This window comes from Arctopsyche grandis, chromosome 5 (assembly GCF_051622035.1).
Source record: "Arctopsyche grandis isolate Sample6627 chromosome 5, ASM5162203v2, whole genome shotgun sequence".
In the NCBI taxonomy this organism is placed as follows: domain Eukaryota; kingdom Metazoa; phylum Arthropoda; class Insecta; order Trichoptera; family Hydropsychidae; genus Arctopsyche; species Arctopsyche grandis.
This window is the reverse complement of record NC_135359.1, coordinates 33,728,526-33,742,628: the sequence shown is the minus strand read 5'-3', so window position 1 is coordinate 33,742,628 and position 14,103 is coordinate 33,728,526. Positions and strand designations below refer to the sequence as shown.

The 14,103-nt window shown below is 33.7% G+C and overlaps 1 protein-coding gene and 1 long non-coding RNA gene across 4 annotated transcripts in view; one reads left to right on the top strand and one right to left on the bottom strand.

Moving 5' to 3' along the window:
- Positions 1-14,103, top strand: part of LOC143912065 (uncharacterized) — a 569,875-nt gene that overhangs the window by 161,275 nt on the left and 394,497 nt on the right. The window lies entirely within an intron of this gene.
- LOC143912047 (uncharacterized) lies at positions 373-3,859 on the bottom strand. Of its 3 annotated transcripts, none has more exons than XM_077431189.1 (2): positions 1,719-3,859; positions 373-1,452 (listed from the first exon to the last, which is right to left on the bottom strand). In XM_077431189.1, the coding sequence occupies exon 1, from the start codon at positions 3,644-3,646 to the stop codon at positions 2,036-2,038; it is 1,611 nt and encodes a 536-aa protein (XP_077287315.1). In that variant the 5' UTR covers positions 3,647-3,859; the 3' UTR covers positions 373-1,452; positions 1,719-2,035. The 3 variants fall into 3 exon arrangements, with proteins under 3 accessions (XP_077287315.1, XP_077287316.1, XP_077287317.1); XM_077431190.1 differs by having other exon boundaries at positions 374-1,573; positions 1,751-3,859; XM_077431191.1 differs by having other exon boundaries at positions 374-1,629; positions 1,808-3,859.

The following is a 14,103-nucleotide window of genomic DNA, read 5'->3' as shown; positions in this document are numbered from 1 at the left end:
GTCATCATGATTCGAGATGTTTCTGTGGTCCACTGTGTCTGAGATAAAAAAAATCGTTGCCATTATTTTTTTATGTGGGACGCACGCAAACTCGTTAGCGAATCGACGGAATTATGTAATATCGATATACATAATATTAATCGTCATCATCATTACCATCAATCTCCATTTCGACATGCACAATCTTGCACTTTTTCCTTATTCCATATTCTCATGAAACACCGCAGTTTTTTTTGTAATATAAATCCTTCCAATAATCGAGCACTTTTTTGACATTTGTTCATTTCTCTTTCTATTTCATATTTAATTTATTTATATATATATATATATATATAGGATCCGGATGTGAAGGATTCCAAGTGAAACGCAGATTAAGTCAGAACTATGTATTTATTAACACATATCTTCGGGCTCGTTCTCCAACAAGTGACCATAACAACACGCATCCGGTCTTTCCCAGGCATACCACACACACTCTATCTCGGCTCGTTTAAAAATCAATTCTACATTCGGTCATTCCTGACTGTCATTCGCCCTCGGATGACATTCTTCGTCTTTTATACTTTTACAGCATTTCATCTCACATTCTTTTACATTTCATCTTCTACTCTATACAATGTATCATCTTACATTCTTTTAAAACATTTCCTCTATCATCCTCAACAAAGTTTCATCTCACATTCTTTTACATTTCATTTTCCACTCTATACAATGTATCATCTTACATTCTTTTAAAACATTTCCTCTATCATCCTCAACAATGTTTAATCTTCCATTCCATAAAATCATCTTATATTCTTCTAAACATGCTTTCAATTGTCACAATTACAATTTAAATCACAATTACAATCATCATCACAACTACATTTCAATACACTTATACATCAATCATTTCACAATTTACATAACAATTACAATTATAACAAATTAATCGTTACACATTTCACTACAAATCAATTTTTCATTTCAACATAATTCAATCTTCAATAAAGTTACACATCACAATTAAAGTTACACATAAATCATCACAATTACAATTTAAAATTATGTCAAGCAATACAAAACAGAAAGGTATCACAATTACAATTTAAAGTTATTACAAGCAATACAAAACATTAAAATCAATACCTTTACAATGACAAAAGTTAAATCTTTACATCGGAAACAATCACATTTCAAAACATTACTAGAATTAGCAATAAAACATTAAAATCAATACCTTTACAATGACAGGTTAAATCTTTACATCGGAAACAATCACATTTTAAAACATTACTAGAATTAGCAATAAACATTAAAATCAATACCTTTACTATGACAGGTTAAATCTTTACATCGGAAACAATCACATTTCAAAACATTACTAGAATTAGCAATAAAACATTAAAATCAATACCTTTACAATGACAGGTTAAATCTTTACATCGGAAACAATCACATTTTAAAACATTACTAGAATTAGCAATAAACATTAAAATCAATACCTTTACTATGACAGGTTAAATCTTTACATCGGAAACAATCACATTTCAAAACATTACTAGAATTAGCAATAAAACATTAAAATCAATACCTTTACAATGACAGGTTAAATCTTTACATCGGAAACAATCACATTTTAAAACATTACTAGAATTAGCAATAAACATTAAAATCAATACCTTTACTATGACAGGTTAAATCTTTACATCGGAAACAATCACATTTCAAAACATTACTAGAATTAGCAATAAAACATTAAAATCAATACCTTTACAATGACAGGTTAAATCTTTACATCGGAAACAATCACATTTTAAAACATTACTAGAATTACATTTCAATACAGTTATCTTATATTCTTCTAAGCATGTAACCAAATTAAAACATGATTCAATATACAAAGCACTTCCCAAAAATACTAGAATAAGCAATAAAACATTACACTTTTCAATCATCAAATTACAAGTAAGGCTTAACTAAAAACCCTCCAGGTCTTTCACTTATTCTCTAATTCACAAACGCACACTTAACTTCCATCGGTACAACTTAAATACTATCCAATGCCCGTGGCGATTCTCCTTGAGCATCCGATGAATCTGCCGTCACCCCACAGATTTTCTGCTAGTAATTTACCATAAATGAGGTCAACACATATTGGTTCTGGCTCACTGATACATCCAGTAAGTCTTTTCTCAATCCATGGTTCCATTTTCTTTTCCATTGAATTAACATCAATCCGACTACGACCAAGCTTGAAAGTGAATACAGTGTCTTTTGGTGTTGAAATTTTGACTGGGTCCCTTAATCCTTCTTGTGATTTAGCCATATCTTTCTCTTTGTCTTTATGTTTTTCCTTTTCTTTATTCTCATCTTCAGAATTCTTCAAATGACTATAATCCTTAGATCCTTTTCTAAATTGATCATCGGGTGGTTGATCTGTATTTGAAGACGGTATGTCTCCGTAGTCCCAAAGTCTTCCTCTTTGCAAACCATCACCGTCCATACTTCCATCAGCCAGGTTCACACCTCCATCAGCCATGTTCGCATCGTCCTCTTCATCATTGGAAACAATGAGTTCTCTTTGAGCAGACATCTCTCGTGAAGCCCGTTGCTGCAAAGGTCTTTTTCTGTGCAAACCATCACTGTTCACACTTACATCAGCCATGTTTACATCTCCATCAGCCATGTTCGCATCGTCCTCTTCATTATTGGAAACAATGAGTTCTCTTTGAGCAGACATCTCTCGTGAAGCCCGTTGCTGCAAAGGTCTTTTTCTGTGCAAACCATCACTGTTCACACTTACATCGGCCATGTTTACATCTCCATCAGCCATGTTCGCCTCGTCCTCTTGTGTTAGAATACTGACTGGTTCTCTTATTTCTTCTTGTATTGGAATACTGACTGGTTCTCTTATTTCTTCTTGTATTGTCAAGACAGTCTTTGTTTTGGTGCTGTTACATTGAGCTGATATGTGCCCAAACTCGTTACAATTGAAACAACGAGTTCCTCTCGTCTTAAACCTACAGTCGGCTGCTAAATGACCACGTCCACCACAATTGTAGCATCGTGAACTCAGTCTTTCTCGGTTTTCACGGTTTCTCACGGGCCCCGTCACCCTGGGTTCGTCGTCTGGTGTTTCACCGGCCCCACTTGAATCGGAGTCAATGGGCTCTGCTTGAGCAAGCATTTCTCGTTCTTCAAAGACGAGCTCTTCGTCATCCCACTGGAACTCTTCTATCAGCTTCTGCTTAAGGATAGTCCATGATATAATTATCCCTTCTGAATCCAGGAACATTCTCGCTGTTCCTACGCAATATATTCTCCCGTAGACCAGTTGCTCCAGGGGCGTCCAGTGGAAGAACTTCGCAAATTCTTCCATGTGCTCAATCCACCGGCTGATTGGCACACCGCCAATCCCCTTAAACCGTGGCGCGTAAGTCTCGAATTTGTCTCTGTCAAAATATGGCACTTCGTCTTCTTCTTCCTCTTCATCGTCGTCGTCATCATCTTCGTCTAAGTCCGCGAACCTCTGCATCTCCACGACAGTTAGCCGACGTAAAACTGACGCTGACATTGGCGCTATCGTCTTGGATATCATCATCGTCGTGTGGCGTGTTCGCTGACGTGACGTCACCGACGTCACGGGCTTCCGCATTCTCGTCATCGCGCGCGCGTCCTAACCTCAACTGTCAAAACTCCGCGTCGTCGTCTGACCGCTTCTGGCTGTCACTCGAAATGTCTTCAGGCATCCCGGACGAAGCCCCCAAATATAGGATCCGGATGTGAAGGATTCCAAGTGAAACGCGCAGATTAAGTCAGAACTATTTATTGTACACGCTCTTCGGGCTTGTCCTCCAACAAGTGACCATAACAACACGCATCCGGTCTTTCCCAGGCATACCACACACACTCTATCTCGGCTCGTTTAAAAATCAATTCTACATATATTTTTTTTTTTTGTACATACATACTGATACATATGTATGCATAAAACCTCATAAATTAAATTCGAAATACTAAGCTTTGATTTGGTCACAAAAACCCGTGGCACTAAAACTTTTTCTTGCCCAAAGACCAATTATAAAAGTTGAGAATTTTAGGATAGTATAATTTCTTCAAAAGAGAAGTTAACCTACTATATTTATTTTTTTATATTTTATGAACACGTGTTTGAGTTTTGAATGAATTATTTTGTAAAAATTAACTTAAATAGGGGGCGATCCGGAACAGCTATAGCCGGGAATTCACAGAATTTTTGATGTCCCATCTCCCGTAATATAACAATATATCAATCCCGAAAAATATATGAATCAAAATTTTATAACTAAGTACATATTATGAAGCGAGCGTATCCTTCTTGTATTGACGATTCGACAAAAGAAGAAAGTCTTTTTAGATTCTGATGAAGATGGGACAACTGTGTGTTTGACGATGAATGAAGAGTTAAATAAGGAATTGTTAAAGACAAATCTTCAAAATTACGTAAATAAAAATAGTCTCGAAAATAAATGAAAATATAAGATTCGTCCTTTTAAACAAACCAAAACCAACGTCGACCGAACTGAAAGAGGTTTTTCCATGACTGAAAATATTTGCATTAAATCCATAAATAAGTACGCATAAATAATGCAAATTTTATTTTTCCTATTATTAAATTCGTCTATTTAGTTAAGATGAATCAACACCCATTTAATTTAATATGCTATTTTTATAACGGTATTGTTGTTTTTATTTTCAATAACAAGATAGAGATGTTATTGAATCAATAGAGCTTTCAATTATTTGACAAATTGAATAAGATAAAAGTGCGAATTTCATGCGTTCGAAATTTCTTATCTAATAGATATTTTTTTATTGAAATAATCTACTTATATAAATATTTAATTAATCAAGCAAAAACAGCGTTGACAAGCAAATTTCTGCAATATACATATTATACGAGCGTCGTCTTATTATACAATTTTTTTTTGTATTTACATAGTATGCAGTATGTAGTACATGCACATAGGTACATATGTATGCAAAATATATTAAGATGAGAAAACAGATAGAACCTTAACGAAAAATTACCGTCGCGCGAAAGTGCTAAATATTTTGAAGTAAAGTCACGTTTCATAAAATCAACCGAATAACCTTTAAGGAGGATAAAATATAGCTGATACTATCGAATACATATTAAAATGTGTTTTACCTATTATTGTAAACAAATCACAACAAAGATTACATATGTACATATGGAGGTATGTAGACAAAATTTCAAACCGACGACAATATGTCACCGAAGTCAAATATGTATGTATTGTAAAAATTGAACATTTATTTTGGAGATTCATACTGTATTTGCATAATATGTAAGTAGCAAGTACTTATATACCTATATAGTTATAAATTGTAATATTATATGAATATGTATGTTAAGTAGGTATAGGTATTAATATATGTATGTACATATGTATATACATATAGATAGACACGTGTTTATGAGAGAGTGAGAGTTAGGGTCAGCACCTGGGTCATACGGCCGACTACTATTTACCGGGACGGGTTTCAGACGGTCGCCCTTCAGAAACCCACGAGGATATTGTGGCGCTGAACCCCAGACACGCAAACCTCACCCACCCCATCCCACCCCACCCCACCCCACCCCATTCTTGCCGGATGTGTGACCACACTTCACGTCGCCAAATCGAACAAATATACATCATCTACGAATTGTCCATATAATATGTGCACACATATGTATGTACATACGGACATGAAACTGGAATATGATTCACTATTGAAATTCAAAAATTGCTGGATAGTGTGGTGCGCATAATTGCAAGTTACGTGACAGCAGATACAAGGTTCGTTCACTCGAGAGCAATGTCAGACGAGAGAGACGCACACTCGACGGAAAAACGCATTCAGAAGAAAATTGGCGTGATGATACTGTTACCTAACGCATTTATGCATAATCGAACCGTATACATTGGGAATTTGTAAATTATGGACCAACATATGCATAATACACATGTATGTATGTATGTACACAATAATAATAGCACACACATATATATGTATGTACCTACGAACAAAATATGTAATATATGTAGTAAACATTACATATTTGTACATATGTATATGGTTTAGGAAAAATCGTATAACGCAATGTTTTCAGTTTTAAGGTTAAGGAAATGTGACCAAAAATTGAAAATTGCAATTTCAGTTCAATACATCGAACAGAGAAACCTCGAAACTCAAAAGTTTTCATTTCAAAAAAAAATTTGGAAAATGTTATTTTATGAAGTTTACCACACCTTAATATGTACATATAGTGCAAATATGAATACATACATACTTATAAAAGTTATAGCTTTTCCAATTGGGAGATTAAACTATCTAAAAATCATTTTAAACTGGTGATCTATAAAGGGAGGTTCCATTTCCAATCGATATAGAAACTTCTAAATAATTATAACAAAGCTTTAACATTCTCTCGGTAGAGCATTCCAGCAATTCTTTTATCCACCTTTCGTGCATTCTTCTAGCTACATGACCCGTTTCATCTCTTTACTCTCTCCCCTATATCCAAAAAACCCTTGTCATGCTTTTCACTCTGTTTCTCCATTTAGTCGCTATTTAAAAAGTGACTATTTTTTTAACACTGTTAGATATGAATCTCGTGCAAAACTAATGACAATTAATTTTTTTTTTGGCTGAAATTATTCGTCTTTTTCTCTCTCTCCTCACTATGTCGAACATACAGCGCTTCATACTTCTTTGAGTGCATTGGACTTTGTGTGACATCTTGGCGTTTAGTGTTCAAGTTTCACGTTATCACTGGCAAAACACATTGATCGTTTTCTTCAGGCCAAGTTGCATTTTTGATTCGCCTAAATGCACTCCACGCTAATTTAATACGAATCTTTATTTCACCTTAATCAATTATTAAACAATAACTGACTTATTCTATTACTATACCATCTAATGAAATGCTATCAGGCATGCAATAACAAAAGTAAAGTTTTAGTCCTACTTTCCCTGTCCAACTGTGTTGGTCTGTTAAGTAAGTTATGACGAAGGTGACTCGAAAGGCGACTGTTGTTGATTAATCCTGCTGTATCCCATTCCAACTTAAACATCCTCGAGTACCGCATTGAATATCTTAGTAAATATATTTGCCCGACGTACCATACATACTTATGTACATATATGGTCCCTAATTATCTAGGAGGCAAAAAAATTATGAAAATAGAAGTTAAGCTTTTTAAAAGTATCATCTCGTAGCCGAGCAGTGCTCGATCTGCCCGGTATTACACGATTTAAATTATTCGATTCGATGCGATTGCGGAAAATTCAATAAAAGCAGACAAATAAAATACCGAACACACTATAATTTCGAAGCGTAAATAAAGAAAAACGGAATGTCTCGACGGAAAATTGGTAAGGCGACCTTGCATTTATTTACTAAGTACCACTTTTTCGGTCTCGATATTATTATTTTTTCAAGCTTTGAGCGATGGTCTACGTACATAAGGTGACCTTATGATATCTATTATAAGGATGAAATGTGTCTCAACGGCGATAAGTGGCGGAAAAAAGCCGACTGAAAAAAGTTACATACATACGTATGTGAAGCCTAAAAAATAAAAATAAAAACCTGAACAAATCCCTCCTCAACAAACTCATGCCCACGCATATGTACATATATGTATGTAATACATATCGAGTGTTTTCTCGATATCTTCTAAATTTAGGTTCATTTCATGAAAATTCTGAATACATTAAATCTATTAATATTTTTGCTAGAAAGAAAAACATGTAATTTCAAAAAAAAAATTGCACCATGTTTAGGTTAGTCAAAATCTCTATTGTACATACATACATAGGTACACTCGTATTATATGTATGTATGTACATATGTATATACATATACACAATGTGTATTGCAATAAATACAACATGCCATAGCAATTTTGTTCGTCTTTTGAATGTTTCGAAGCGTTCTTACCTTTGATAGAGCATTTCAAATTGAGACAGACCGTTATAAGTGAATCGATAAGCTGCTTACCTGCAAACAAAGAGAAAAATTCGTGAGAAATTCGTTTATGAAAAAAGATGAACAAAGGTGAACATATAAAATAAAAGATCTGATCCTCGGCGTGACGAAGTGTGCCAAAGTAATGTACGATTGAATTCCGTTGCCACGGTTTATTATCCTAGTAGCGTTTGAAGCGGGAAACAGAAGCGGCCCGCGGCAAATACATAGAACCTTCGTAAAAGGACGACTTTAAAACAATATAAACGGGTTGTTGCTATTATTATAATATACATATATTTAATATATCGTGTTTGACCTCATTGGAAAGCTTTTTGTGAAAATGTCGACGGGAAAAACACTATCGGACGAGTCCTTGGAAACTCCTTACTTTTTCATTTCATTTTTCCTTTTCGTTTTCAACAAGAAAATTTAAACTAGCCTTCGGCATTGTTCTAACGTTTACTTTCGGAAACTGCCGTTGGAATTACTGCATTAGATGAAATACAAATTCACATTCTTATAATTAATATTATGTATATATGAACATACATATAGATACATGGTGGGAAAAGTTGATGTTTCCAAAAATAAAATTTTAATTTAAAACAGGAGATGTGTATCAAATGGCGAATTTAAATTTAAAATAAAAAGATGAGGATCGATTCAAGATGTTATATGATACGGTTGAATACATTTTTAATATAATTTTAAAATATGCTGAAATATTTTAAAACTGTAACGAAATTAAAAATACTAATTTCTACAAGCGTCACTCTGATCCAAGGATTATCGTTTCAAAAGTAATTCACCAGTGCATATTATAATATTATAATATGCACATTTATGTACATACATACGTATATATTAAAAACAAGTTTATAAACCTTTAGATGTAGATATGAGTTAAATAACAGGCCCATAAACGCGATTTCGGCAGACCAGACATAATTTGTCTGCCGTATATTTTGCCTACCACACAATACACTCGATGATATATATATATATATATATATATATATATATATATATATATATATATATATATATATATATATATATATATATATATATATATATATATATATATATATATGTATGTATATTATGTATGTATATTATGTATGTTGGAGCAAAAAACGCAAATTTTGGATTTTTATCGGTAGACCTAGTAAAAAACTTTCGTTGAATAAAAAAAATCATGTCCTGTGCCTCCAACCTATCTCGACAAAAATTTCGAAAAAGTAGATTTTTTTCATATAAATATCTCTTTTTGAGATAATTTTAGATATGAAAATTGTTTTTCGAGTACAATTAAAAAACATTTTGGATAATATGTCAAATAAAATTTTGTTAAATTATACCAAATATGGTGAGCAGACTCTCGTTCTGACATTTGATAACCACAACCGAATACTAATCTGAGCATATTTAAAGCTTAAAAGACAACTTAAAAAACGTTTTGATGAAATTCATAGGCTTTTTTTATCTAAAACCACCCAAAAACTCCGAAACAAAACATTTTTAAACTATTGACCATACGTACTTGAGGATAGATATAATAAGGGAACTTAGCTTAAATAGATAGTCATATCTAAATTCACATTTTAAAATAGTATTTCTGATATATCTATACATATGTATATGGCTTTAGCATTACTAAAAAACAAATGTTGCTGTTGACACACAAACACGGGCTTGCAAAATCAAAAATGTTGAAGAGGATGCAGTTTGGATGTTTTATAAAACATAAAAAAACATCATAATTTCAACAAGAATATTTGTTAATTAGCATTTGATTTTTTTTTATAAATATTTGAACGACCAATATTAGGATACATATTTTTTAAGTATCAAAAAAAGCGGGGGGGGGGGGGGGCGTAAAAATTAAACACCGCCCTGGTTCTTTTTTATTTAGCAGTACACCACTGCAGAAAATACATATGGTTATGACGAAAAGTTCGACAACTTCTGCTTAAGTACATAAGTTCATGTCGCATTGATGAGTGCACATTCAATACGGCAGATAAATATACGTATTTTTAGAATACTGATGCTACATTCTTCTCAAAGCTCATAAATGGTTTCCTCGATTGTTCTGATTTACTGAGTAAGGTTGATTTCATGATCCCAGTTGGGTATTCTAGACACGTTGCACTCTTTTCACTTAATCCTTTCAATACTAATTCCCAAAAATATTCTTATCTGCAGCGTGTTTATCGTATGTTTAACGGGGAGCTGAATGAGGTTGATCTGTCCGGTATTTCCCTACACCAATTCAGGACTAACATCAAGAGAATCTTGATTGATCCATTTCTTCTTCTATGCTATTTTATAACCTTTTTTCAATATTTTGACACTTTAGTTTAGTTATGCAATGTGCTACTTAGTTATGTTATAGCTTTTATTTTTTTCTTTATCTTGTATTTATCTTTTTCATTTGTTTATCTTTGTAGTAAAAGTCTGTAATTGGACTCGGATGCTATACATATACATATATGTATTATATATTTACTCTTTGTTTTTATGCATTTATACATCTCGTTGTTTGTTGATTTTTCAATAAATAAAATAAAAATAAAAAATACCTAGGTATTAATTAGGTAGGACATGTAGGCACTAGGCAAGCAATGAATGGGTGGTATAGATTTGAAACCACCCATCGGTTGTTCAAATCGAAACAATACCAATTTCAGTCGAACCAAAATGCATAGAGTGCAAACGAGCGGGGCGGATAAGCAAGCAAGCAAGCAAGTGACCATTTAAAATTATGTAAGAGTGTCGAGAGCGAGAGCATGGAGTTGTATGTAGTTGTATGTAGTTGACACGAGCTCGTGCTGATGCACCATGGGCCTTGACACCGTTCCGCAGATGGTCGACCATTTGACGAGGAAAACCTCACTCGACACGACACGACACCCGATTACCGAACAGGAAAACTCAAACACACACCTCTACCTGTGGATACAGTACAGGGATACACAGTGCCCTACATAATTCATCCCCGATCCCGGGCAAATACACCTACACTGTACAGTGTACACGTATCTCTCGTTGTTTTCAAGGCGATCCCGAAGCGAAGGACGACTTTCGGGATTTTCCATTAGGTTACATAACATAATAAATACATATTAGGTATCGTTCCCGTTTATTTGAACAGGAAACGTTCGATACGAAAATACACCCACTTGGCCCAATTTCTGATGTAACCTAAATCGTACCCGGAGTATATATAACGAGACGCGTCCCGTTTGATCCCGATAAGATACATTCGTACATCGCTGTATACTCGTTTATCGCGCTGAATCGAAATTGAAAAATAAATAAATCAATGGAAAGTAAGGCGAGCCGAGCCGGTTGTTGAAATAGAAACGGAGAGGCGTAAGGGCGTAACTTACGCATTAATTGTGGCCAAGTTTTGTTTAGCGACACGTATCAAGATTGATGACGCGTTTGAATTTCATGTAACATTAAATCGTTTGTTAAAATGGCATGCACAACAACAACTTTTTATAATGAAACTTTTTTCATGAAAAATTAAAAGATTTTATTTTCAAGTACAAATAAAATTGTTAATTCTCGCTTTTATGTTTGGGTCTTATGTAGCTACATACACACAGGGCTGACGAGAGGGGGGGAAAAGAGGGGGGCCCGGGGCCCCCGCAAATAATATGTACATTTTTAGCAAAAGTATAAGCGAAGCAAAATGGTATAACTGTTTTCGAGTCACGGGTTTTACCTACTTATGGCATTATAAAATTTAGGGAAAGATCCGTTTTGGAATCCAGAATGGTCACAATATCCAAAACAAATTAGTAAAATAACCCTTGGCCGATTCAAGCAGGTAACAAGCGGACAGTTAAAAGTACGAGATTAGTGCATTTTTACATCGATAATAAAGATAAAATCTTTCACGTTTACCTATTAGAAAATTTGCTATGAAACTTTTAACTTAAAATTGCAAATGTGATGCACGAGCTGTGCTATTCCTAGAATAATTCAACAGAAATATACTAATAAATGATTGATTTTAATCGTTGAAAGTATCCGTCTGTCTTTCGACTTTAGGAAAATACGTTATTCAAACAATTGCGAACGGTAGACTGGATTTAGAATATTTCAAATCAAAGTTAGTTTTTAAATTAATAATATTTGTCGTTTACGAATTCATTTTTGTTATTCAACTGTTTTCTGTGTTGATAATTTTAACCCATAATGAACATGTATAAATCTGAAGTATGTATTTATATGTATATAGAAATATTTTAAAACACTCAGAAAAAATCATCCCAAATTCAATACATTATTACCTACTAACTATGTACCTGCTTTTCCATAAATAATATAATGTATGACAGCATTATTTTTTAAAAATGAAACTATTTTTTAACGTGTGTATATGTACATACATATGTTTTAATTTTTCATTATGTGTTGTTATAGTTTATTGTCGTATTTAATTAATTTCATTTGTTTCACTGTATTATATTTATGTGTATATAAATTAATATCAAAAATATTTTTATAAACTGATAACGATATTAATTGAAATACCAACATCACTTTTTTTGTTATTTACATATTTTGAATTTTTTTTTTAAATAAAATGGGTCAAGGGGGGGGCGGATTTTCAAATTTTTCACCGGTATAGAATCAAAGAACACATAAATTTTCATCGAAAAGACTCAAAATATATTTTATTGCGGTGTTTTGTTTAGATTTTCTGAAATCTTTTCGAACACCCCCCCCCTTCCCCCAGGGGAAGGTCCTGTTCGTAGAGGTATGTCGAAAGTTTAAATTAAATTGAAGAGATATAAAAACGGTTTTCGCTATAGGCGATTTTTGGGGAGTGGTTTAGAATGTTCTCCGTGTGCATGGGGTAGGCGTGGGGGTGGGGTTTGGGGTGGTGTTTTCCCCCTGAGCGTAGAGCACGTGCCGCCCGTCCTGCCCTACCGCAAGTTCCCGGAAGTTAGGGCTGCCTCAAGGTCGACCTCGACACCCGCAGATACAGAACAAGGCTGTTTATCGATTTCGTCTCTCAATCTAGACACCCAGCCCCTAATATAATACATATATACAGGAGGGACCGCCAATGCGGACATTTCGACAGAACAAAGAAAATTACACTACCAAAACTTTCTTCTTTTTATTTGCGCACTCACTTTATTTGAAACCTTACCTTATACCAAATTGTACCGTATAAAATGAAAAAAAAAAGAAATTATAACAAAAACATTTCCAATTAAAACACAAAGAAATTTCGGAATTCGTTTGAAGGAAAAATTTATTTTTGGCGCATTTACATACTTAAAGGTAGTTCAAATGCGTTGCATAATTCCAAATTGAAATATATATTTTTAACGACTTTCATAAATTGCCCGGGAAATATCGACAGTTTCCCAGTGCGATTTAGATTGTTTGTGCGATAAGTTGAGATTATTCCTTACCCACTGGTAAGGAATCATCACCACTGCCTCATTACAAAGTCATACAAAGCATGAGAACCTAGCTTGACAGGGGGTCTAAATCTACATACTGAATATAATTTGACAATGTCGAACATATGAAATTATGAAAATTTGAAAAAAAATGACAGCACAGCACAGCTTCGGGACGTTGAAATGTCCCGTTTATAAAATGAGAGCAACCCACGGTAACAATTTTAATGCCTGCCCGGCACTAATGCACCCGTAGAAAGGGTATTTTCTCTTATGAATAAGTTGTGGACAAGCAAAATACAGTTGCAAGTCGCACTTTTTAAAGCAATGATATTTACCAAAGTAAATTTTAAGAAATCCTGCCAAGAATTTCATTATTATTTGAAATACTATAGCAAATACTTTAGCAAATTTGTTCCTCAGAAAAATATAAGACTACATAAATTATTTATTTTCACGTTTTCATTCCCGTTTTTTTTATTAATAAATAAAAAATATGCATTTTATTAAATACACATATGTCCATATGTAGTACATAACTTAAAAATGGTAGATGTCCCGTAGATGAGGAATAAAATAAATGATCGCAATATTATATCCGTATTATTATTAAGGTAATATTACACCTTTACGGATATAATATTGAAGAGTATTCAGAGGTAG